Below are 24,685 nucleotides of genomic sequence, written 5' to 3' on the forward strand. Positions count from 1 at the left end.
AGTCTACTGTACAATTTTTGTGCCATTTGGATAAGTATAACCACCTCTACTAAAATGACAAGTTATATAGGTTTATTTTAGTAAAAATTATTTAGCCTAATGAAAAATGTCAAGCAACAGATTTCATATTTTTATTACTTTCCTCTTAGCACAAGAATAATGTGTAAAAATTTTCATGACCATATGTTATGTATCTTTAACCTATTTAATTTCACTAGAAATTAGCAATTAATTAAGATTAAATAGAAAGACCATATTTCAATTATTCTTACTGTAGGTTTAATATTTTTCCTAGCTAGAGCATGTCAACACAAGACCAGCAAAATTAGAACCACAATTTTATCGTCTTCCTATCTCAAGTTATGCATTGTACAATATATAAACTAATTTAAAAGCACTTATTTTGCTTAATTTAATTCTCCTAGAAAAATACCCTAAGCATTAGATTTCATATTTTTATCAAATATTACACTTCAACATTAATCTAATAAAATTTGGTTCACCCCATTTAGATACTCCAAGCTCTAGATATGAACTTTTGAAGTTTGTATTCAAATCTATGAAATTAATTCAAAAACCAACTAAACCCTAACTGCTAGGTGCACCTGGTCTATACAACCTCAGGCGCTGACATGCGAGTCTTGTAGTCAACCCTGGTCCCACGTGCCAGTGAGACAGAGGTAGGGCGTCGAATTTGACCGGCGAGGTCACCGGTGATGTGGTCACCACTAACATGCTCCCCTCCTCGTTCCGCACCTAGTGAGCTAAGTGGGTGAACCCTTGATGGTGGTTGGCTATGGTGACGGCACTAATGGCGGACGACGGCGGCACTGCGGTGGCGCACCCATCATTTCTAGCCACGACATGCTCAGGCAAGCTTGGCTATAGTGTCCTAGTGGTCCAGTGGAGATGTAGGGTTAGGTTGGAGCTATGGTGGAGCGGCGATGAAGCTTGGCCGCGTGCGTGGCATGGCGGCGGTGAAAGCACGGTGGTGCACAATCGTGTCTTGACGCCGGTGTGTCTGCGTTGGCTCAACGGCTTGCGGCATGACATAGACCTAACCCTAGGCTAACCCTAACGAGAGAAAGGCATGCGTGAGACGGCTCGGTGGAGCATGGCCATGGTGAACGTGAGCTCGATGGAGCTCCAGTGATGGCGTGGTGATGGTGAACTCAAATAGCGGCTTTGCCTGAGCACGATTGGTATGGCTAGCGGCTCGAGAAGGTGGAGGAGGGGATGGCAAAGCAGTGTGCGTGAGCAATCAGACAATGGCACTACGGTGGCAACGAGCGAGCGCAGCGGAGGTCGATGACGATGGCGCGGCACTGTGGTTGCGCTCTAGAGGGCACGCAGGTGAGAGAGGAGGTGAGAGCAAGAGTGAGCACGTGTGAGCAGGTATGCGCGGCACGGTGCAGTGCTCTTTACCACCCGCTCTGGCCTGATGGGTGGGGCCGGTGCCAGTGTATGGCCACCACGCGGCGTGTGCAGCCTACACCGGTCGGCCACGATGACTGCTTCCCAGGCCGATTTAGATAGGTGAAGGAGCCGACTGATAGCATGTTTTTGAACCTCCAAATCTCTGAAACCGTGGCAAATTTTTGAAAACTTCATTAATACAAAGTGTAGAGCTACATGAGTACTACCAGATTGCTTAAAGGAGTTTGGCCTAATTCCCAATGATTTTGAAACTACAGTGCTCCAAAGCAAGGTACTTTGAAACTGAAAACCAGTTTAGGTCTTAGCAAAATTTTCTAAGTTACACACAACATTTTGTTGATTTTTGTGAGCTTTGTTTGACTAAGTTAGACACTAATTTGGCTCATGACCTTTAAATAAAGTTTTTTACCCTTGATGTGAACTACAACTTTTATTTGAGTCACACGGCCATTTAAACATTCTAAGCCACTATTGAACTTTGGTCAAACTAGCATCATGAAACTAACATTTCAAATTAAACCAACACTTAGAAGCAAAATTGGTTCATGTCATGAATACAAAAGTTGTTCCATTGACCATCCTAGATGTGTCTAAGGTATTGTAGCGACCTTACAACTATTTCACACATTAGTCATACATGATTACAAGCATAAGCATATATATATATAATCAACATTTCATGTGACAATGTATAAGAATGAGATGAAATTTCATATGCTCATGTTCATGAATGCTTGGATGATGTTTGTGCTCATGAAATGCAAGTGACAAATGCAATTCTTCACACTAGGGTGTTATAGAATTGATAAGATAATAAATGAAAAGAAATGCTTTAACTCTTAATGAAAAGTATTAGCATGCAACAACTTAGTGGGCCTTATCATCTCTCTAGCCTTTTGTTTCTAAATATGGAGGCCTTGTCTCTAACGGTGGGCTCCTATCTATTTACAGATGAACCTGAGGTCTGGTTGTGGGAGCCCAGTGTTGGGACGGGCTGTGGTCTTAGTGAAGATCAAGGCGAAAATAGTTGTGGCCATGATAATAGCAATGGCAACGGGGAGAGCCACGAGGCCCCACTCCTTGGTCCCCCTCCTCCACCACCACCATCAATGACCCATGCGGAGATGATGGTTGTGACATTGGCTGCTCATCGCGAGTCATCTCGTGCCTTGGATATGCTGGAACATGCTATTGGTGGCTTCGCCCATGGAGGCCTCAGTGGCAATGGTGGGAATGGGGGTGGTGCCTGTGGTCCTGAGAGGCCTATTCCTATCAGGACTTTTTGGGGACACACCCATCGACGTTCATGCCGACTGTGGAGCCTCTGGACATGGAGTATTGGCTTCTTATTCTAGAGCAAAAATTTTAGCTGATCAATGTGACTGATGAGCAGAAGGAACGCTTTGTCACATAGCAGCTTCTGGGATCTGCCAGTGTTTGGTGGGACACTTTCAATGCCATGCAGCCTGTGGACCACCATGTGACTTGCTGGGAGTTTACCATTACTTTCTGTTAGTGCTATATTCCTGCTGGTTTGCTGAACAGGAAGTTGTCCGAGTTTCTAGAGCTAAAACATGGAAATATGACGGTGATGGAGTATGTGAACAAGTTCAACCATCTTGCATAGTATGTTGGAACTCATGTGGACACTGATGAGAAGAAGATGGACTATTTTAATCATGGTCTCTCTTGTATCTTGTAAGAGAAGCTGTATACAGGAGGCTTTCAGGCCTTTGGTGCATTGATGAATGCTGCTATTGCTATGGAGGGACTTCAGCGTGACTCTTAGGCTAAGCAGAAGTGCAAGAGGGTGATCACTATGACTTCTAGTCACCCACAGTCTCAGAAAGATATAGGTTGTGAGGAGGGTGTCCTATCACTCTTTGGGTGGACAGTCATCCTGCCAGACTCAGTAGACTCACCTGGCACCGCCCACTTAGTATCGTGCACCTACTTAGCAAGTGCAGCAGCCTTAGGGATAGCAGGTTCTGCCTCTTTAGGGATAAGGGAACAAGCTAGGTGCTTGTTTCAAGCATGGCAAGGAAGGTCACTATGCTTAGGAGTGCTCCCAGAATTAGCCTTCCCAGTCTTCTTAGCCTTTGGCCAACTCTCGTCTGGTCAAGAGGACTATCATCAGGAAGAAGGTGCCCATGAGCTGCTCTGGGTAGGTTAACTTCACCAAGGCTGAGGAGATTCCATAGGGTGAGCCTGTGATGGCTGGTATGTTTATCATTGAGTTCCATCCAGCATATGTGTTATTTGATTCTGGTGCATCACATTCATTCATAAGTATGGGGTTTGTACAAAGGCACAATATATCTACTATGGCCATTCCTATTACCTATAGAATCAGAACCACGGGTGCATAGTTGTGCGTTAAAACTTGGACGGACACCGTGAGATTAGTGCTAGCCACTCACTCTTATCGCCTCCAGTTCATGGTGCTGCCTGGGCAAGGCAGAGATGCAATTTTGGGAATGAACTGGTTGAGAAATTATGGGGTGGTCTTGAACCTTAGGCAGGGAATTGTTGAGTTAAGGCTTCCTTCTTCTGAGGATAGGATGTCCCTCCTTATGTCATCAGTCCCCACCTTACCAGTTATTGCTCATGCTGAAGCTTCTCCTGACCTTGCTGCTATTCCTGTGGTCTATGAGTTTCCAGATGTCTTCCTCGAGGATCTACCTAGGTTACCACCAGATAGGGATGTGGAGTTTTCCATTGAGTTAGAACCTAGCACTGCTCCTATTTCACGGCGTCCTTACTGCATGGCTCCAAAAGAATTAGTTGAGATGAAGAAACAGTTAGAGGAATTGTTGGAGAATGGATTCATCCTTCCTAGTTCTTCACCATAGGCTTGTCCAGCTATTTTTGTGAAGAAGAAGGATGGTACTCTTTAGATGTGTGTGGATTTTCACCCTCTCAAGGCGGTAACCATTAAGAACAAGTATCCTTTACCTTGTATTGATACTTTGTTCGATCAGTTGTCTGATGCAAAAGTGTTTTCAAAGATTGATCTTCGTTTGGGGTATCAACAAATTAAAATCTGGCCGCAAGATATCCCAAAGACAGCTTTCTCTACTAGGTATGGGCTTTATGAATACCTAGTCATGTCTTTTGGTCTCACCAATGCTCCTGCATTCTTCATGTATCTCATGAACTCGGTCTTCATGCTAGAATTGGACAAGTTTGTAGTGGTGTTCATTGATAATATTTTGGTATATTCTAAGAACAATGAAGAGCATGCATAGCATCTTCGTATAGTCCTGACTTGACTAGGTAAACACAAGTTGTATGTCAAATTCAATAAGTGTGAGTTTTAGTTGGATCGAGTGTACTTTTGGGGCATGTCCTAACCCCTAAAGGCATCTCTGTGGATCCTAGCAAGGTGAAACATGTGTTAAATTGGAAATCTCCAAAGTCTATGCATCAGATTCGTTAGCTCCTCGGTGTTGCTGGTTATTATCGGTGTTTCATCCCTAAGTTTTCCAAGATAGCTCAACCAATGACCAAGTTGCTTTAGAAGGATGCCAAGTTAGTATGGAGTCCGGCTTGTGAAGAAGCTTTCCAAGCACTAAAGAAGTTCCTTACCTCTGCTCCTGTTCTTGCTCAATGAGATATTGATAGGCCATTTGATGTGTATTGTGATGCCTCTAGGATTGGACTGGGTTGTGTGCTTATGCAAGATAGGCGAGTGATAGCTTATGCTTTGTGTTAGCTAAAGAAGCATGAGATGATTTACCCCACCCATGATTTAGAGTTGGCTGCAGTTGTGCACGCTCTAAAAATTTAGAGGCATTACCTGTTAGGAAACAAAGTGCATATCTATATGGATCACAAGAGCCTCAAATATATTTTCACTCAATCCGAATTGAATATGAGGCAGCGGAGGTGGCTCGAGTTAATCAAAGATTACAATTTGGAAGTTCATTACCATCCTAGAAAAGCCAATGTGGTAGCTGATGCCTTGAGTCAGAAGTCGCATTAGGTTGATGAAGAATCTTTGCCCCTCATCCATTCTAAAGTGTTAGCCCATATTGCTCTAGTCTCGGATTTACTTGAGCAAATTATTATAGAGCAAAGGCAAGATGCTTCGGAAATTCCTCATATCAAGAAGTTAATTGCCGAAGGGCATGTCCCTTATTTTAGTCTTAATGATCAAGGTGTGGCGAAGTTTAAGAATCGATTGGTGGTTCCTTCAAGTGATGAGCTTAGAAGAAAAATTTTGGATGAAGCTCTTAACTCCAAGCTGTCCATTCACCCTAGAAGCAACAAGATGTATCATGATTTGCGTCACTTGTATTGGTGGCCAAATATGAAGCAGGACATTACTAAATACATCTTAGAATGTGACATTTGTGGGAGGGTTAAGGTGGACCATATGTGTACAACCGATGTTCTATAGCCTTTGCCTATCCCTATTTGGAAATGGGGGATATTTCCATGGATTTTGTTGTGGGTTTGCCCCGCACAGCAAAGGGATATGATTCTATTTGGGTCATTGTGGATCACCTCACCTAGTCTGCTCATTTTCTCCTGGTGGATAGAAGGTATTCAGCCCAAAAGTATGCCAAGCTATATTTTGATCAGGTTGTAACCCTACATGGAGTTCCTCTTACCATTGTCTCTGATAGAGGGTCAGTTTTTGCCTCTCGCTTTTGGGAGCAACTACAGAAGTGTCTTGGTACTCGCCTCCTCAAAAGTTTAGTATATCATCCACAAACTAATGGTCAGATAGAACGAGTCAACCAAGTACTTGAGGATATGTTGAGAGCTTGTGTCATTTCTTTTCCAAAAAAGTGGGATGAATGATTGTCTTTAGCGTAGTTTTCTTATAACAATAGTTATCAAGAAAGCATTCAAATGGCACCTTTCGAGGCTTTATATGGCAAGAAATGTAGAACACCACTTAACTGGGTTGAAGTGGGAGACTGGTTATTTTGGGCTTGATTTTATCAAATAAGCCAGAGAGCAAGTTAGTGTTATTCAGAGTCATTTGAACGCAGCTCAGAACCATCAGAAAACTTATGCAGACAAGAGAAGAAGACCCTTGCAATTTGAAGTTGGTGACCATGTGTATCTCAAGGTATCTCTGATGAGAGGTGTGCTTAGGTTTGGAGTTCGTGGGAAATTAGCTCCTCATTATGCTAGACCTTATAAAGTTTTGGAATGGTGTGGTTCTGTTGCTTATCATATCCAACTCCCGGATATCTTGTCAACAGTCCATAATGTCATCCATGTTTCTCAATTAAAGAAGTGTTTATGGGTTCCCACTGAAGTAGTGGAAGTTGAAGGACTCCCTATCCAACCTAATCTTTCTTATGTTGAGCATCCCATCAAAATCTTGGATGAAAAAGAAAGAGTCACTAGAAACAAAGTGGTGAAAATTTATAAAGTCTAATGGCAAAACCATGCGGAGGACGAAGCAACTTGGGAACAGGAGAATTATATTCTAGAATATTATCCCCATCTCCTTCCTAATTCATCGAGGTAATTATTTAAATTGAAATTGCTTCTTATCCCTTCCTACACTAGGCACTCACATGAAATCTCAGGACGAGATTTTGTTTTAGGGGGGAGGAGCTGTAACACCCTCGGTGTTACAACCTAAACAAACTACTAAATCATGTCATCAGCATCATGTTTATGTGATAATTCATATGATAGAGTGTGTAGATGAATTTCTTGTAACCTAAAATGCATAATAAAAATGTTAAATGAAAATTGATTCAATAGCTCATGTTATGTCAAGTAGGGTCGAAAACCAATTTTTATTGAGCAAAAATATTATAGAACATGTGTGTGACACCTAAATAAAGTTTGAAGTACAAACTTTATAGATGACAATGCAACTCTTGCTGTAGAAAAATAACATTGCTAGCTAGTATTTCTAATAGCTTAGAAATGGAACTTGAAATTTAATCCAGCTCAAGACTTAGAAAATTCCTCAAGTCTAAAGACAGTTCGACAGCACCATGTTTGGGAATTAGTCCTGTGAAATTGAGTTAAGAGGTGGTGTCATGTTTTAGCTCTGGTTGGTAGCCTAATAGGCTATCTTTAGCATAGTGAAGGCGGTTTAGTTTCAACTTCAATAGTTTAGTTTTTATCGATGCTTTAACATTCACGCACGAACACAGTCTCGGGCTGGTTAGCCGGGTGGGTGTGGTCACCATGCTTGGGACCTCGACATCGCCATGCTTGGCCGCACGCACGTGGTCACGCGTTGGCCGGCCGAGGCCGTCCTCGGCTTGGTTGTGGCCTGGCGCTGTGGGCCGCCGCATTGTTGCCCCAGCTCGCCATCGTGCTGCTGCCACTGCCGCCTTTGGCCGCTGCCATTTGGTGCTACTGCCGCTGTGGTGTCGTGCTGCGTTGCTATTGCTCGCCGCATCGCCATGCGCACGTGGGCTGCCCCAGCTGCCTTGTGCCGTCGCCTCACCTTAATGGCACTACAGCCGCACATGCCATGCTCCCCAACTATCTCCGCGCGCGTGCATGATGCTGGGCTGCGTTGTCTCATAGCGAGCGTGCAGGTGCTGCCTTAGGTCCGGCCTATCACTTGTCGCTAAAGCAAGGATGGCTAGAGCTCGAACCTACCCTTCTCCCTGCCGCCTCTACCATCTAAGCCATGCCCACGAAATCAGCCAGAGAGAGATCACCTCAATCCGATTCAACACGTCCACGGCCTTGCCATTAAGCCACCTAGCTACTCAACCCTATCACGCCTTGAGTTGAGCCCGGCCAAGCCACAATTTGGCTGTTTCCCCACTACTGGGCCATTAAGGCCATGCTCGGCTGGTGTGGGTGGCAACTCGCCAATGAACCTATGAGAGGTCGGCCTAGCTACGCCATTAGCTTTGCCACGACTCCCTCTTCGTCCTATGCTCATCAATCGAACTACTACCACTACCCCGGTGCCATCGCTGCGGTCGTGTTAGCCGCGGTGTGCCGCCGCACGGCTTGGTCGCACATGGCCAGCCCTCCTCACTCATCCTCTACCCCAACTATCACTTTGATCGAGTCCATAGTAAGCTCCTAATGCTCACACGTTAGCTGGTTAGGCCTATAGCTACCCTAGTTCATCGAAACAGTCACGCTGCCATCGTGGATGGCCACGCATCCCTTCAACCCTCACCAGTGAGCCTCGCCACTCACCACCACCCAACACGGTAGTCTAGGTCAGAGATGGCGATCGACCTGTTAGATGGGTCCGCATAGGTCCTAGGTGGCCGGTGTAGACGTCTAGTGCCGTCACTCACCGTGCCGCCGTGCACAGAGTTGCCTAGGGATGCGCAGGGGGAAATTAGGGAAAACACAGGGGGGTTACATGAATTCGTCAGAGAGAGGAAGAAATAGTATTAGGACTTAGGTGAAATTCGGGAGAAGTCCAAGGGCTCTTTTGCAAAAGCACTAGTGCACACGGGCTCCCCTGCTATGGGCCATCTCGCGCGTGGGCCTCGCCTACGCGGGCCGCGCGGTGGAATTAGTTTTTCTTTTTCCTAAGAAATTAGTAATAGCTTTCTATTTTAATTTCTAAGCTGGTCTTTGGTAATTAATATAAAATCATGTAGGTGTCCAAAATTGCGAAACAAATTTTGTTAGGTTTCTAAAATTATTGTCTATCTGTTGGTATAGTTATTTCATACATATCTATGTTGGAACTAAGGGCTATTAAATCATTTGAATGTGTTTAATATTATTAGGGTAATTATTGTAGGAATTTTTGTGGTAAATTGGTGATAGCTTTGATCCTAAAATTTTTACAGTAGTTTCATTGTATTATTATGTGCTTACTGTAATTTTTCTAGCCCTAAGATAGCTTGTTTGTTAGGGTAACTAAATATCCGTTAAACCTTTAATATGAATAAGAGAAGAATATTGACTTATGAAATGAAGCACTTGTTAGGGTGAGCTTGACACTTGATTTGATAGAGCTGATGGTTAGCTTAATATTTTAGTCATTAGAGCTAGCTTGTTAGTATGGCATATGTGTCCATATTTTAAGAGTTGTTGTTGCCTAAATACTAAGTTGTTGCATCATCATCATCGCATGCATATAGAGAACGAGTCGGTGGAGATCGTGACCATCGGCGATCACGAGTTTGAGGAGATTGTCGAGGAGTGCGAGGAGGAGATTCTCATGTAGGAAAAGGTCCTAGAGCCGCCACTGACTGACTCAGCTGACACCGTGCCTACCCAAGGCAAGCCCCAGTGCATAACCTCTATTTCTCATATCCATCGTGTATATATATATGTGTGTGTGTTGTGCATTTACATTGCAGGAAAATTTTGTGGAAACCACATGCATATATATATATATATATATATATATATATATATATATATATATATATATATATATATATATATATATATATATATATATATATATATATATATCTACCCTATGAGTTCTACTAGTACAGGTTCGAGTAGCTTCTATGCTTAGGCAGTCGGTAGTGTGAGTAACCTACCATTACCCACAATAGGTGATTATTATTACTCACATAATAAAATGATGAAAAAAAAATGAAGACCGGGCAGGGATATGGTATGGGTATTGGTGGGTGTAACAAGTTATGTCCCATGGCCACGGGGCTTAGCTGGGTTACACTATTTTCCCTATCCGTGTCAATTGAGGACCGTCCGTTACTGTGGATGGTAGTCAGGTCACAGACTTATTATCCTAAGCACATACTTGCTTATGTTAGCGAGAAGGCTCGTTGCGCTCTTGTCATGGGTTTCGGCTCTTTCCAGACCGATGGATTGGATGCGGAGAAAGGTGAAGGTCTAAGCACCATACTGAGACCGCGTCTCAAGTGTGGGGGCTTGGAGTCCAAGTTTGGACGGGGACCTAGACCCCTCGATAGGAGTGGAATGGGTTGGTCTCGTTTGTGCCTGGGGTACAAGTGGGGCATGTGTTTTGGGGTACCTAGCTGTGATACATTGGTTCATGAATCGCCGTTTTTGTGAGACGGTACGACTTGGCTATGGTCTAGCACCGTAGTAAGAACTGGAAGATGAAAGGTGGTAAAGTGGTTCTGATTGCTCAACTTTTACTTGAAGGTAGAACAGGTGCTTACCTAGAATGGTTAGCTAATAAAGTAATCATGACTGCTAATAAAAGTTGACCTTAAGGATGCACTATTTGTAATGCTTTTCGCAAACAAAAAAACAGCAAACCATATTGCCTATCATATCCTTGAGAGTTAGGAAAATATTCTCACTAGTTGGGTAAGTCTTGCGAGTACATCATGTACTTAGGGTTTATTTTACCCTGTTGCAGGTGCAGCTTGAGGAGTTAGCTCTTGTGTGGAGGATTCTTCTAGTGGGCATAGATGGATCCGTGTATCGTTTTTGCTAGATGATTATTAGATTACGCTGTTTAATTATTGTCCTCTAAACTCTAGCATGTAATAAATAATTTCCAAGACTCTGTGTTGTATGAAACCACATGCACATATATATCTACCCTATGAGTTCTACTAGTGCAGGTTCGAGTAGTTGCTATGCTTAGGCTGTTGATAGTGTGAGTAACCTGCCGTTACCCACAGTAGGTGATTATTATTACTCGCATAATAAAACAATGAAAAGAAAATGGAGACCGGGTAGGGATATGGTATGGGTATTGGTGGGTGTAACAAGTTGTGTCTCGCGGCCATGGGGCTTAGCTTGGTTACACTATTTTCCCTATCCGTGTCGATTGAGGACCGTCTGTTGCTGTGGATGGTAGTTAGGTCACAGACTTATTATCCTAAGCACATACTTGTTCTTTAGAGCGAGAAGCCTCGCTGCGCTCTTATCGTGGGTTCTGGCTCTTTCTAGACTGACTGATTAGAGGCAGGGAAAGGTGGAGGTCTAAGCACCATACTGAGACTGGGTCTCAAGTGTGAGGGCTTGGAGTCCAAGTTTGGACGAGGACCTAGACCCCTCGACAGGAGTAGAATGGGTTGGTCTCGTTTGTGCCTAGGGTACAAACGAGGCATGTGTTTCAGTGTACCCAGCTAGGATACATTGGATTGGAAATCGCCGTTTCCATGAGACGGTATCACTTGTCTATGGTCTAGCACCGTAGTAAGAACTAGAAGATGAAAGGTGGTAAAATGGTTCTGATTGCTCAACTTTTGCTTGAAGGTAGAACAGGTGCTTACCTAGAATGGTTAGCTAATAAAGTAATCATGACTGCTAATAAAACTTGACCTTAAGGATGCACTATTAGTAATGCTTTTTACAAACAAAAGAAAACAGAAAACCATATTGCCTATCATATCCTTGAGAGTCAAGAAAATATTCCCATTAGTTAGGTAAGTCTTGCGAGTATATCGTGTACTCAGGGTGTATTTTACCCTGTTGTAGGTGCAACTTGAGGAGTTAGCTCTTGTGTGGAGGATTCTTCTGGTGGGCATAGATGGATCTGTGTATCGTTTCCGCTAGATGATTATTATATTCTGCTATTTAATTATCGCACCCCGAACTCTGGCATTGTAATAAATAATTTCCAAGACTCTGTGTTGTATGAAATGGACTAAGTATTGTAAGCTCATACTCATTATTGGATCCTAGATGTAAAATGTGGATTGTTTTGAGTTCTTCCTTTGGGTGTGCTTGACGGAACTGCCCATTTTAGCCTATTTTTTGGGGCACTTAGTGTCTAATGGAAGACGAGTGCCTCCGAAAGTGTGTTATTCCAGGCGGTCCTGCCACAGTTCCCAACTGATTGAAGGTGCTTCCGCTAGTGGTACTGTTGCCGCCTGGCTGCATCTAGTTGGTGTCATCGTCGACCCTTGTGATAAGAACCATCTGAAACGCAACAAATCCGTACGCGCCAACTGTCGGAAGAATTAGCTCCGGCAATACCTAGCAGCTATTCATGTAAGATGAATCAGATGGTAGCACACAAGGCATGGGGTTATACCGGTTCCGGCACATGGTGCCGTACGTCCAGTTGGGAGTAGCTTCTTCTCTATATTTGTATGCTCGGTTATAGGGGCTGTTGCATGTAGCTATGAGCTAGAATGTAGAATGTGTGGCTCCTGATCGGGGGGGCCTATCCCTCCTTATATAGGCCGGGGCTAGGGTTATAATAGATCCGATCGGCTAACAGATGGGTTTCCTAGTTTGTTACATGGAATGCGCACCATAATGATTCTAGCCTATCTTCGAGATATGACGGCGTCGGATATCCTTTGGCATAACTTGACCTCCAAGATGATGGATTCGTTTGGCCTTCATGGGCATCATCCTTCATCGTTCTCGGCCTGCTTGATAGGCACGGTCAAATATACAGGCAGTGCAAGTACCCCTGGCCCATATATCTAATTGTAGGTACTTCGACTTGATGACCATTGAGCCAAGCTTAATAAAGCGAGTCATAGCAGATATCGGGACGGGCATCACCGAATGAGCTACATGTTAACTTTATATTAGTATTGTATGAATGAGCGAAAACTAGTTGTCATCTGGACTAACGCAGAACTCATGTAATATTATATCTTCAGTTCTCTTTATATAAGCGTTACTGATGTTTTAGCTATTAAACAATTTCATTGTATGTAATGATTGTGATATGTGAATTGCTTGATGAGCGGTTCATTTGTGTACTTTGACCAGAAAGATCCTGAAGAGGAGGTGCAGATAGCACTCTCATGATGGCCCTGAGCCGGTTGCGGGTAAAACGGGTTGGTCGAGAGGACGACACCCGAGCTACCTCGGCGGGAGCGGGAACACACCCTCACACAAAAGATCTAGCCACACAAGTATATATAAAGGCCATCATGCAACTAGCTGTTGGGGCAAAACTACCTAGGCTGCTTACTCACTGGATTGATCTAGTGTTCTGCCAACAGCAGCATTAGATCAATCTGATGCCTCCTCCAACGGTCTACTTCAGAAACTAGCCATTATCTCCAACGGTCAAAAAATGTAGTGCATAGTCCAATGGTCACACCCCTCCAAACACTGGATCAATCCGATGCAACACAAAGAGGTTCTAGAAATGTTTTAGGCCATTGGATTGATCCTATGCCTAGCACGGGATCAATTCGGTGAACACAGCGAAAATGCCATCTCCTGGAACAGACTAGTGTATAGTCCGATGGTCTCTAGGGTTAACCACTAGATCAATCTAGTGGCTTACCCTAGCCACTATTATCAGCCCACTACATAGCTTATAGCCATTTACCCTCTGCAGGCTAATCCGATGCTTGTAGAGACACCACAACCAACTTGTTTTGACCCCTTTTTCAAATGTGCCAACTCCTCAAGTGTTCCAACAACTTGTGCAAGTGAGTTAGCATTTTCACAAACATTTTAAAATGGTTTTCACTTGCATCTCACCACGTCACTAGGCATAATGCATATGCAATGTCATTTCACACCTAGTGACACTTAGATAACTGATTAGACTTTAAGTTCCCCTCTTAATAGTATGACTATCTATCCTAAACTCGATCACACACTCTATTATGTCTTGACCGGCAAAAACAAAAGCCCTTACATATACCTTTGCCTTCACTCCTTTCTCTTTCTCCTTTTCCAAGTGTGAGCTTGCTCCAATTGATTCAATCACCATTCATCCATCTCTAAGCTTTACTCGCTACCCTGGTGTGGTCCTAACCTAGCTTAATCATGCACTTAGCAAAAGATCACACGAGAGTCAAACATAGGGTTATGTTAAGTTCCTGGGTAGGAAGGTGCTGACCCATAGACCCCCCGACCAATCTCACAAGATTGCACGGGGGCTCGGGGGCTATACCCATCGGGTACGCTTGCACGAACTTTTTGTAAGGAGTCAAGAGAAGAATGAGCATGCCTATGGCCACTGCTCGAGGCTCGAGGGTTCACCCAGGCCTCGGACTGCTGAGCGACGACAGCCTGAGCCAGACTCCAACCAAGCGCTAGCTTGACCTAGCACTCGAACGATGAACCGACGTCCAGAGCCACGAGCGACCAGCTGGAGCATCCGAGGCCCTAGCAGGTACGGAGATTCCACGCCGGCTATCTGTTCAACGGGAGCGAGGCTTTGTTGGCCACTCCTTCAACATGGTCATGCAACCGGCGTGACACAATAGGACAAGTGGCTTCACCAACTCTAGGGGCAGTGGGCTCCAGGGCCCACTTATCAGCCCCTCTAGGCGAGGGTTCCTTCACAACCAAGAAGCCTCAAGAATGTTCACCTGGGGGAGGGCACGCCACAGTAGACAACTCCTGACGGTCAAGGGCCAGACAGTGGCAGCAGCATCAGGAGGCGGTTGTAGCTCCATCAACTTCTCCTTGTACGACAAGGCAAGGTCTATCCATGATGTGCAAGAGACCTCCCGCACCCGGTGTACGTACACCATAGACTAGAACCCAAAACGATTTGTACCCGACCCCTCCTTAGCATATAAGGGGAGGATCGGCTCCCGTAGAAGGGATCCTGACCCAATTCGATCCGGGATGATTCTGAGAGAAACCAGAGAGAACCTCGGCTAGAGAAGGCCGATTTCTTACTCGCTAAGGAAGAACACCTATGAGTCGTAGGATAGCATCGAGCGATCCCCTGTCAAATTCACCTGATTCCTTTGTTGTAATCCTCGATTAGGCACTCCTCAATGCTAAGATCACTACTCTGCTGGGCGTAGAGCTCCAAAGCCCGAACCAGGATAAAATCGTTGTGTTCCTTGCATGTACTTGAGTGTTCGAGCCACCAAAGACCCACACATCTACTTCCGACGAACAACCACGGTGCTCGCTGCGTTTACGAACTCGCGACAGTTAGTCCACTAGTTGTCTCAATTATCTAACCAAATAGGTCTTTTAGTACTTACGATGAGGAGTTATATTGACAAAGAATAACCTAGTAAAGTGCAATTGGCAAGGTAGCAAAACTTGTTTTTGTCATAAAGAAGAGACAATTAAGAACTTGTTCTTTGACTGCCGATTTGCTAGCTCAATTTGGTCTTTTATTCATGTTGCAACATGACTTTTAAAACCCCACAATATAGGTCCTATGTTTAGTGGTTGGCTAAGAGGTGTCAACAAGGATGTGAAGCTTTTACTTCTGCTAGGAGCAGCTGCGACTTATTGGTCTATTTGGCTCCGCATGAATGATATTGTTTTTGGAAAGAAAAAATATGTTTCTCCTGTGTAGGTTATCTACTTGGTTACCCACTGGCTACGCACTTGGGCTATTCTACAGAAGCCGGATTTACATAATACAGTTGTAGCGGTATCACAACAGTTGACACAGGTGACCAAGGATTTTTTTTCTTCCAGACACATGGGTGACGGTCTAGTTTACAAACTGATAGTCACTAGATTGTGTCAGGTTTTAGCTCTTTGTTGGCTGTGTGTCCCTTGTTAGACAGAAGCTAGAAGTTGCTCTCTAAGGTTTTGTATCATCTTGATGTATTGTTTTTTAGGTTTTAATAAAAGCTTCCTTTATAAAAAAATTGGTTGTGGATTTTCTTGTTACCCTTGATGGTTGCTGCCACTTAGACGGCTTGGAGCAGTGGTACTCTGTCGAAGCACTCATTTGAAGATTGTGAGGTGCTCGAGAGGTAATTGTAAGGAGCTATTGGGTTTATCCCCGCCGGAGAGGTGAAGAACCACTCTAGTGGAATTGAGGCTTGGATAGCACATAGTGATCTAGCTAGCTCAATATCAAGCACTCATGTCGGAGCCAATCTTATGGGGTTGTTGACCTTGATAGCGTAGCCGACTCATCTTATAATTGGATCATGATGAATTGCGATAGCCACAAAATCACAATGAGTGTTTCAATTTTATTGCACAGAGGTTCTTGGTAGACTTTATACCAAGAATCTTAATTTTTTCAATTACTTATCCATCGTTTTGTTTCTACATGTTATAATGTAGGTAAACTTTGTTCTGTTATCTAAAAAAATAATGTAGGTAAACTTATGTGTGCAGTGTAATGGATACACATAGAGAGTTATAATTAACTCTCTAAAATGAACTAGATAGTATTTCTGTCTCTAGAATAAGTTGGAGTCTCCGGCATCTGCTTCTGTTTATAGAAGAATAAGCTGAAGTTTGAACCGTGGACTCTGCTAACTACCCAAAATATATACACTTGGTTCTCTATAAGGCGTAGATCACATGAAAGTATGGATAGTAATGTTTGGATGCAACACAATACAAATATGGTTTACACAGCACACATATATGAAGGAAGCCATTAGGTTTGACTTCATGTTTAGATTCTTTCAAAATTCATTTGGAGTAGCCCATTCAATAGAATTTTTGAAGGAATTGTTGAGCGCCATTCCTTAATTCAAATACTTCTTTGCATAATGATTACAATGAAAAGATATTTGGAGCAGCAGTTCTGGTGTTGACAGAAGGAATAAATTAAAATTTGGTAGTTTCCACAATGACATGATAAAAGGAAGGATCTTATTCCAAAAGGAATTTCAGGTTGTCTACGAATACTAGAACATGCTTTATCTATCTTGGATATCGATCTGTCATCATCTGGAGGCCCATTTGTTTGAAACTCGCTGGGACTGAGAGGCCTGAAAATTCCATAGGGTATGTTAGCATCTGAAGAATGTAGCATGAACCAAATGACGTTGCATTGTTGGCTTTCTGGAGCAGAAAACATAGTCAAAATTATGAACCGAAGGCAACTAGCTGATGCAAATTTCTTGATCGTAACTTTTTAACTATACAAACGAAAGGAAAACCCCAATCCTTTGTAAACATACACATGGAACTTAGATTACTTAAACAATTGATAATGCAAACTATGGTCTCTTTGTATCATGTATAGTTAGACCTGAAAGTTATGATGTCATTGGGCCAAAGCAACCCATAATTTAGAATTATTACAAGTAAGTAAACTCCTGTCTGCTTAATGAAAAACAGGCTACGGCCTGATCGAGAAAAAAAAAGTAAGTAAACTGATCAGCAAGTTCTATTTAGAGTAACAGGGCCTGAGCACAACTGCAAACCATGCATTTTGGCATTAGGTTTGTCAAAAGCTAATAGCATTTGTGCAAAAAACTGATAAAAGGGATTCACTATTCCAGTGTTCATACCTCATCCCCGCATTCCATTGAGCTTTTGAACAATATCCACTATGGAAGGTCTCATCTTGCGTTCATGTTCCACACATTGTAACCCAATTTCAACACACATTTTAATTTGCTGGAGCCGAACTGCATCAAATGATGCGAACTTGGATGTTATGTGGCCATCTGTCCAACTTTTTTGTACCTACAGATTTGGGTGTTCCTCTGTTATATCATGTATACAAACTAAATCTAATCTAGTCTATTGGAAAAACATTTTTATCCTCGAAATACAAAATAACATGATCTTACTGTCAATAAATTTTCGTCCACACTTGTCTTCAGTGTTAGGAATATTCTTTTCTCCGGTGCTTATCTGAATAATTAGTAGACCCAAACTATATATGTCTGACTGGGTTGAGATTTCACCTCTATATAGATATTCCGGAGCCATATATCCACTGAACAGGGTTCATTAAAAGTTAACTAGTGTGGATTTAAAAAAATGGAATCTATTAATTTAAGGAAAATAGTCATTTCACTACTTTTTCTACTTACAATGATCCTACAATATTTTGGGTGTTCATCCGAGTTTGCTCTTGACCAAAGAGTCTTGAAAGTCCAAAATCAGCAATTTTGGGGACCATATTATCATCCAACAAAATATTTTCAGGCTTCAGATCAATATGAACAACAGGCTGATCCATTTCCTTATGTAGGCAATATAAGCCTTTGCAGATTCCTTGAACTACTCAACCGTGTGTCCCAGTCAATTCTATTAGATTCAGCTGAAGAAGTAGAACAAGGAGATATGTAAGTAATCTTTACCAGAACAAGGAGCCATATGTAGGAAATTTTTATTGTACTAATAACCCATTTTGAATTTTCCTGTTTATAATATGAATTTTAATAACTCATTTGTCTCCAAGTAGCAACTTTATTGTATCACCTGAAGACTCAATAGGATGTAAACATTGAAGGAATTATATAGTGGCCAGTGCTGTCCAATATTGTAGTACATATACATACCAAATAGATACTTGTCAAGGCTTCCCTTAGGTAGATATTCATAGCAGAGAAAAACTTCAGCTATGTCTACAATGATATATCTTCCACTGTGTTGCACCACCTTCTTCTGTGACTCATGACAGTAGCCCACCAACTTCACTATATTTTCATGTTGAGCTGCCATAAGATTACAGACCTCATTACTAAATGTTTTGTCATGCGCCACAGGACAATTTTCCCCAAGTTTCTTCACAGCAATCATTTCCCCATTCTCTGCAATTCCCTATGTCAAGTATCGTGTGTTATGTATATTGGCATGCTGACATGTGTTCAGTCAACTTGAGATGGCAGGAAAAAATTTCAGGCGTATATAATCATACCATGTAGACTGTTCCAAATGCACCTTTACCAAGTTCTCGCTTAGGAGAGAAATCATTTGTGATTTGCTTCAGAAAGTTTGCTGGTATATCCTTGGGCAATGTGCTTAGAAGACTAGACCGGGTGTTAGTAGTCATCTCTGACAATTTAGAAAGTTGTGATCTGAGCGACAGCAAGACACAACACAAGGTATGGATGGTTAGAACATCTAATTCATGAAAATATGACACAGTACTTAAACAAATTATGCAAGAAAGAATAAGCTAAAAAATTAGAAAAAACATTAGAAAAATAACCTGGTGTTTCAATGTGTTGCAGTGTTGTATATAGTATTTGTTTCAGATATGAACTATTGCATCTTAAGCTTCCACTGGCATACCCTCAACCGGAATTAATATAAACTCGCAATTTTTTTTGCTAGTTTTAAAAGTTTTAAAAGTTGGGGTGTATGTGTATCCATCTGTTTTCATAACTCAACCTGGTGGTCCATTATGTGCAGTCCAAATCAACCAGGAATGGTTTGTATCACCGAAAAAATCAGACTGATCCAGAATATGTTGAAAGTTTCATTTCAGTGTTTATAATGCATCTATCAGGCGTCATCAGTGTTGCTATACGGGCTTTCGGAATTATTATTTCCCCCTCGAATTTTTGTTCAAATCAGAATGCAGGTCTAATGGAAACACGCTTTCAAATGTGTAGGAGCATACAAATGCTAATACAGATGCGATTAATTAAGGATATAACAGTAGCGCCGCGATGGCAAGCACGAAACGAGCACAAGGTCTTCGCAAAATTCTTGTGAAAAACAGGGAGAACAAGACTGGCCTGGAATCGTTTTCGAAAAGAAAAAAGACTGACCTGGAACAGCCGGAGGATGCAGTTTGCAGAGCAGCAGAACGACTGGGACTGTGAGAGAAGGATGAATCGTGGGTATATATAGAAGATGGGGCGAAGCTGCAGTTGAATTGACTGCAAGCCTCCAACCCTCATTTCGTTTTGGATAAATGCCACCAGACGGAGGAAACGCGCTTCTTGGACGCGTCGCGGCCATGGTGGAGGACTGGAGGTCGCTACGACGCGGGTCAATCTGACAAGTCAAATGGAATTTTTTTTTTAATTCCAGAGTTCAAAAATTTTGTTCATTGGAATGTAGAGTAGGGAGATGAGAGAAAAAATCATGGTGAAGCACGTTGCCGTACGTGATGTTGTACACTTGTATTAATTTTTTTACTATGGTTGAGGAGGCGTCAGGAAGCGTTAGCTATGTCAATGATTGGTGCGCCCATACGAGGGAAGGCGTTGAGAGGCGTCAATGAGGGAGGCGTTGGTTGTGTCTATGGTCGGTGGGTCCATATGCGCCGTAACGCCTCCCAACGCCTCTAAAGTTGAGAGAATTATGACTTCTGATAAAAAAGTGATAATTCCTTTTTCGTAGTTATTTTTTTAATCAAGGGTAAAACGGTAAATTTATAATTATAAAAATAATGTTTTAAGTAGTATAGTTGGGAGGTATGATTTAAGTACTATAGTTTGATGAATATTTGCTTTAAAAAAAGATGAATTGTGAAGGTTCAAACCGTTAGTAAACATCTCATCTGTTGGACGCTTTCATGTAAGCATTTCCAACATAATAATTCCGTAGCTGTAGACATCGCCTTTAGGGTTCATTCGCCGCCGCCGTCCGCCATCCGTCCACGGGAGGACCTCGACGTGCTGCGCCGCTCCTGCATCGTCTCCGGCGAGATCCGGGCCCGACCCCTCCTCACCAGCCCTCAGCTCCCCAACTCGTCCCATCCTATCTTTGTCTCGGTCTCCCGAGAGGCGACGGCGCCCCCCGAGCGGCGCACCGGCCACCCCCTCCCCCTCCGTTCCTGTCGCCGGTGAGTCCACACCGGCGGCCCCCTCCCCCCGTTCCCCTCGCGGGTGAGTCTCCACAGTCTCTTCTCTTCCCTTCCCTCTCTCTCTCTCCCCATCTCTCTCGATGCGGCAGGGCGGCGGCACGGGCGAGCCTTCGCCCGGCGCTGACTCCAATCTAACCTTGGCTTCGAGGTCAGTCCCATGTCTCCACGTGTAGTTGAAGCCAACGAGCAGCTCTGTCACGGCGGTCTCCGTCTTCCTCTGGTCTGCGAAGTGGAGCGTCTGCAGCAGCAGCACGGCGACGCGAACACGATAGCTGGGAGGCCATCACCTTGTTCATGCTTTAGGACAACGGTGCCAAATCCACACCCAGGTATACTGCTACTACTTGATTATAAGTTGATTTTTTTGTTACATATAATGCCACTGTTCTTGTGAAGATTCTGCAATCACTCTGTACCTCCATGTTGGTTTTCTTCAGTGACATGGAAAGCTTAATGCAGTGTCTAACCCTATGGCATCATAAATTAGTTAGTGCCTTGGTTTGCTTCCTCGTTCTAAATGTCCTCAGCTATATGAAAATTGAACCACAATCTATTCTCAACTGTATGCCCAAAAAGCTTAAGCATTGATCTAGTATAGAAAAAAACTGTAAATTGATACTTGTTAGTGTCAGGTAAAGCTGTGCTGTTATTGGTATAGATTTGAAATTAGTCTGTTAATGCTAGCCGTCAATATCTTGGAGGAAAAGGCATCAGCTCATACCTGATCATAAGAAAGAATATCATTTTAAAAGAAAGTAACCTGTTAATGGTTTGAACCTGAAAGATGTTCGACCTCTGACAAGGACATATGGACAAGTGACTAAGGAAAAAAAACTATTAGTGCTTCAGAAAAGCTCCCTGATTGATGCATTATTATTGGAATTAACTATTATCAGTGATAGCAGCATATGTTTTAGATGTTTGGATCCTTCCTATTGGCGCTAGTTGCTTTCTGTCACTCTTTGGACACAACAGCAACAGGGTGTGCTTCTGCCTCCCTCCATACCTAAAAGGAAGGTCGTTTTAGTTTTGTCCTAAGTTACACTTATGTAAACCCAGTTTATAGAAAAAATATACTAATATGTACAATACATGTGCTGCTCGATAGGTCACAGAATACATGTTCTTTATCGATTGTTATCTTTTTCTTATTTCTAAAAGCCACTTGTTGCAGGTAAATATATCCTTATGAACTTCTTTTGTCTTCGGTTTATGAGTGATTTTTCAGACATTTACTTTTATATTATTTGAATCTAGAGTAGCACTTATTTTTTGTGGGGATTGGGGACAGCCCAATATTTAATGCATGATTATTCAGTAGTGTGGTTAATATTTTGTAATATCACCAATCTAGTGCTAATCTTCTGAACAGACACAGCAGATACCTGTAATTACATTCCTCGTAGATATAGCGATGTTATATTCTGGAGAGAGCTCTGGTATGATTGTCACTCTAATTTGTAGGTGTTCTGTTTGGTGGCTATGGAAAAGACTCTCTCTTACTTCACAACATCTTCACTCCTTTACTTAACGACATCAATGGGCTTGGTGTTTGGTGTTGTTACCACCTTGGTAGTTGACATGGCGTTTCTTATACAGGTAAACGAAACCCCCATAGACAATCTTTGTTTGTTTCCAGCTCTACTTCAATGACTTCTCTGCCAAATGCTTGTTTTCTGACTGTTGCGTTGCACCTGCAGGCAAACACATACGACGAGCTCCCAGATAGGTGGGTACAGATGGAGAAGTTGGAAAACCATGCGCTATTTATTAGCCTGGATAGAAGGAACCCTGAAATTTCTTGCTTGAACCCCGAGAGATGGGGGGGAAAGAGTAACTGCGTTTACGTTGCCAGGCTATTCGATGATGCTAATCCTGAAGAGACTTGGACTGCGCTGGAGGTTGGTCAGTCGGTGCCCCACCACCGTGTATTTGACATCATGATGTATGGTCATACATTCCCAACAGAATACAGGCAAATCAGTAGCCTCTGCCTGTTCCCCGGTCTGGTTTATGGCGCCAGCCAGTGATCTTGTTGGCCTATAGGGTTTTGACTAGTTTTGCAGAGGCAATGGCAATTGCTTTTGTCCTAAATTTTAGTTAGCAAGGTCGTTGTGACTCGAACAGTTTCCTGAGTTGGACCAGCGTTATGTGTTGGAAATACTTTTGATGTTGAATTGGGCAAGCCTGCTTGTAATCTAGTGAAGAACTGAACATCAGGATTGCATTTTGCATTCGCCATTTGAACCCTGGTACCTGTGCACTTGTAAATCGAGCTGATGGTTTTTCAGGTTTTGTTACCATTTGCTGTTGCTATTGTGGTTATTGTTACTGGAGCAGGAGAAATTGGAGAAACGAATTACAAAAGTTTTGTACCCAGTTGTTACTGACGGTGGCTTTGTCATCTCTTCGCTTCCATGCATTTTCCCATTGTTTCAGTTTTCTTCTTTAAGCAGGTTTCAGATTTAAAATAAATGGGGGCAAAAAAATTGTTGCCACGGGCCAAAGTGCCAGCCAGCAGCTAGGTCAGGCTCAACCACGGAGGGAGCCTAACCAAGCCGCGGCAGCCCAATTGGCCCAAGTGACAAGAGTGAGAGTATGCATTGTACTTCAGTAGTTCAATGTCTGCAACTTTGCCTGTTCTTTTATGCTGCGTTCTTGGTTGGTCTTTCAGCGAGGTGGGACTAAACCATCCGGCGCCTGCCTATCAACAAAGGCTCTGGCCATTTATTTCATGATGGGCCGAGCATGCTGTCCGTGCCCATACGAAACAGAATGGAAGCCCAACACCGGACTGGCCCGGGGAACGAGAGAGAAGCAAAGGTTGTGTGGGGTCCGCGTACCAGTGTGTGTAGAAACTTGTGGCCATGAGAAGAGCTCTTCCCCACCACACCACCCGTTCGGTCACCACTGTTCCTCCTCTGTCCTCTCCTGCCTCACGTCTCATACTAGCAGAAACGCCAGGCGCCAGCAGCAGCGGACCACCACCACGCCGCCAACCCTAGGGTCTACGAGGAAGGAGGAGGAGGGAGCAGCGCAGCGGCAGGCCGATGGTGACGATGAGCACGACGCCTTACCCGCTGGATCCGTCGGTCCTGGCCGTCGCCGGGGGAGGAAAGGAGGAGGAGGAGGAGGGGTGGCGGGCGCGGGAGGGCGCCACCGCCGTTGTGCCCACTGTCGTGCCTGTGCCCGTGCTGTCGGTTGGGAACAAGGAGAAGGAGGGGCCCCAGAGGGTGTGCAAGCCGTATACCATCACCAAGTCGCGCGAGAGCTGGACCGACCCTGAGCACGACAAGTTCCTCGAGGCTGCAGCTGTGAGTCATCCCGTCCCACTCTCTCCCCCGTCCTATTCCTGACCTAAGGGCCTGTTTGGCCTAGTACACCCTAGAGTGTCATCTCTTGGGGGCAATCACTCTTTATCCCATTGTGGAACATGACTGGCAGACATCCTAAAATGTTCGTTATCGTCCCATAGTTAGATTATGCCTAGTTGCCTTTAGGATTTCGCCCTACTATGTTGTTCTGAATGGCAATGTCTTACCCTAAGGATAGCCGTTAGGATTTTAGTCACATGTATCTAATCCGTTATTATGGATCCTGGTCGCATACATGGCTTGTCACCTAAACAGATGCTTTAGCAGTTTATGGACATTTCATACTTGTAGAATGCCTCGTGTCACACATCTGGAGCAGCTTTCTTACATATTAATCCTTCTTTCTTTTCATGTAACAGCTTTGACCGTGACTGGAAAAAGATTGAAGCGTATGTTGGCTCCAAGATAGTAATACAGGTATAATTAAATCTGCCCTTGGATCCTCAAATATGTGCCATTGTCTCCCTTTGTAGTTGACTGGCTTTGTCACACAAGGTTTTAGGCTAGTTATGGTTTTTAGTCTCACTGTTTTAGGTGAGGATATTTACATTTTTTTAAAGGAGATGCATACTGA

At 43.4% G+C, this 24,685-nt stretch overlaps 1 protein-coding gene, 1 long non-coding RNA gene and 1 pseudogene across 2 annotated transcripts; 2 read left to right on the plus strand and 1 right to left on the minus strand.

Annotated features, from left to right (window-relative positions):
- The first annotated feature begins 3,875 nt into the window (after positions 1–3,875).
- Positions 3,876–4,289, plus strand: LOC136479820 (uncharacterized). The gene has a single exon (XM_066477558.1). The coding sequence runs from the start codon at positions 3,876–3,878 to the stop codon at positions 4,287–4,289; it is 414 nt and encodes a 137-aa protein (XP_066333655.1).
- A 12,411-nt stretch (positions 4,290–16,700) lies between these two features.
- On the minus strand, positions 16,701–19,721 carry LOC136483695 (cysteine-rich receptor-like protein kinase 40; annotated as a pseudogene).
- Positions 19,722–20,480: 759 nt separating this feature from the next.
- LOC136483699 (uncharacterized) lies at positions 20,481–23,067 on the plus strand. The gene is made up of 3 exons (XR_010765569.1): positions 20,481–21,066; positions 22,202–22,336; positions 22,438–23,067. It is a non-coding gene; the product is annotated as an uncharacterized lncRNA (long non-coding RNA).
- Positions 23,068–24,685: the final 1,618 nt, after the last annotated feature.

Source organism: Miscanthus floridulus, chromosome 9 (assembly GCF_019320115.1).
Source record: "Miscanthus floridulus cultivar M001 chromosome 9, ASM1932011v1, whole genome shotgun sequence".
Taxonomy (NCBI): domain Eukaryota; kingdom Viridiplantae; phylum Streptophyta; class Magnoliopsida; order Poales; family Poaceae; genus Miscanthus; species Miscanthus floridulus.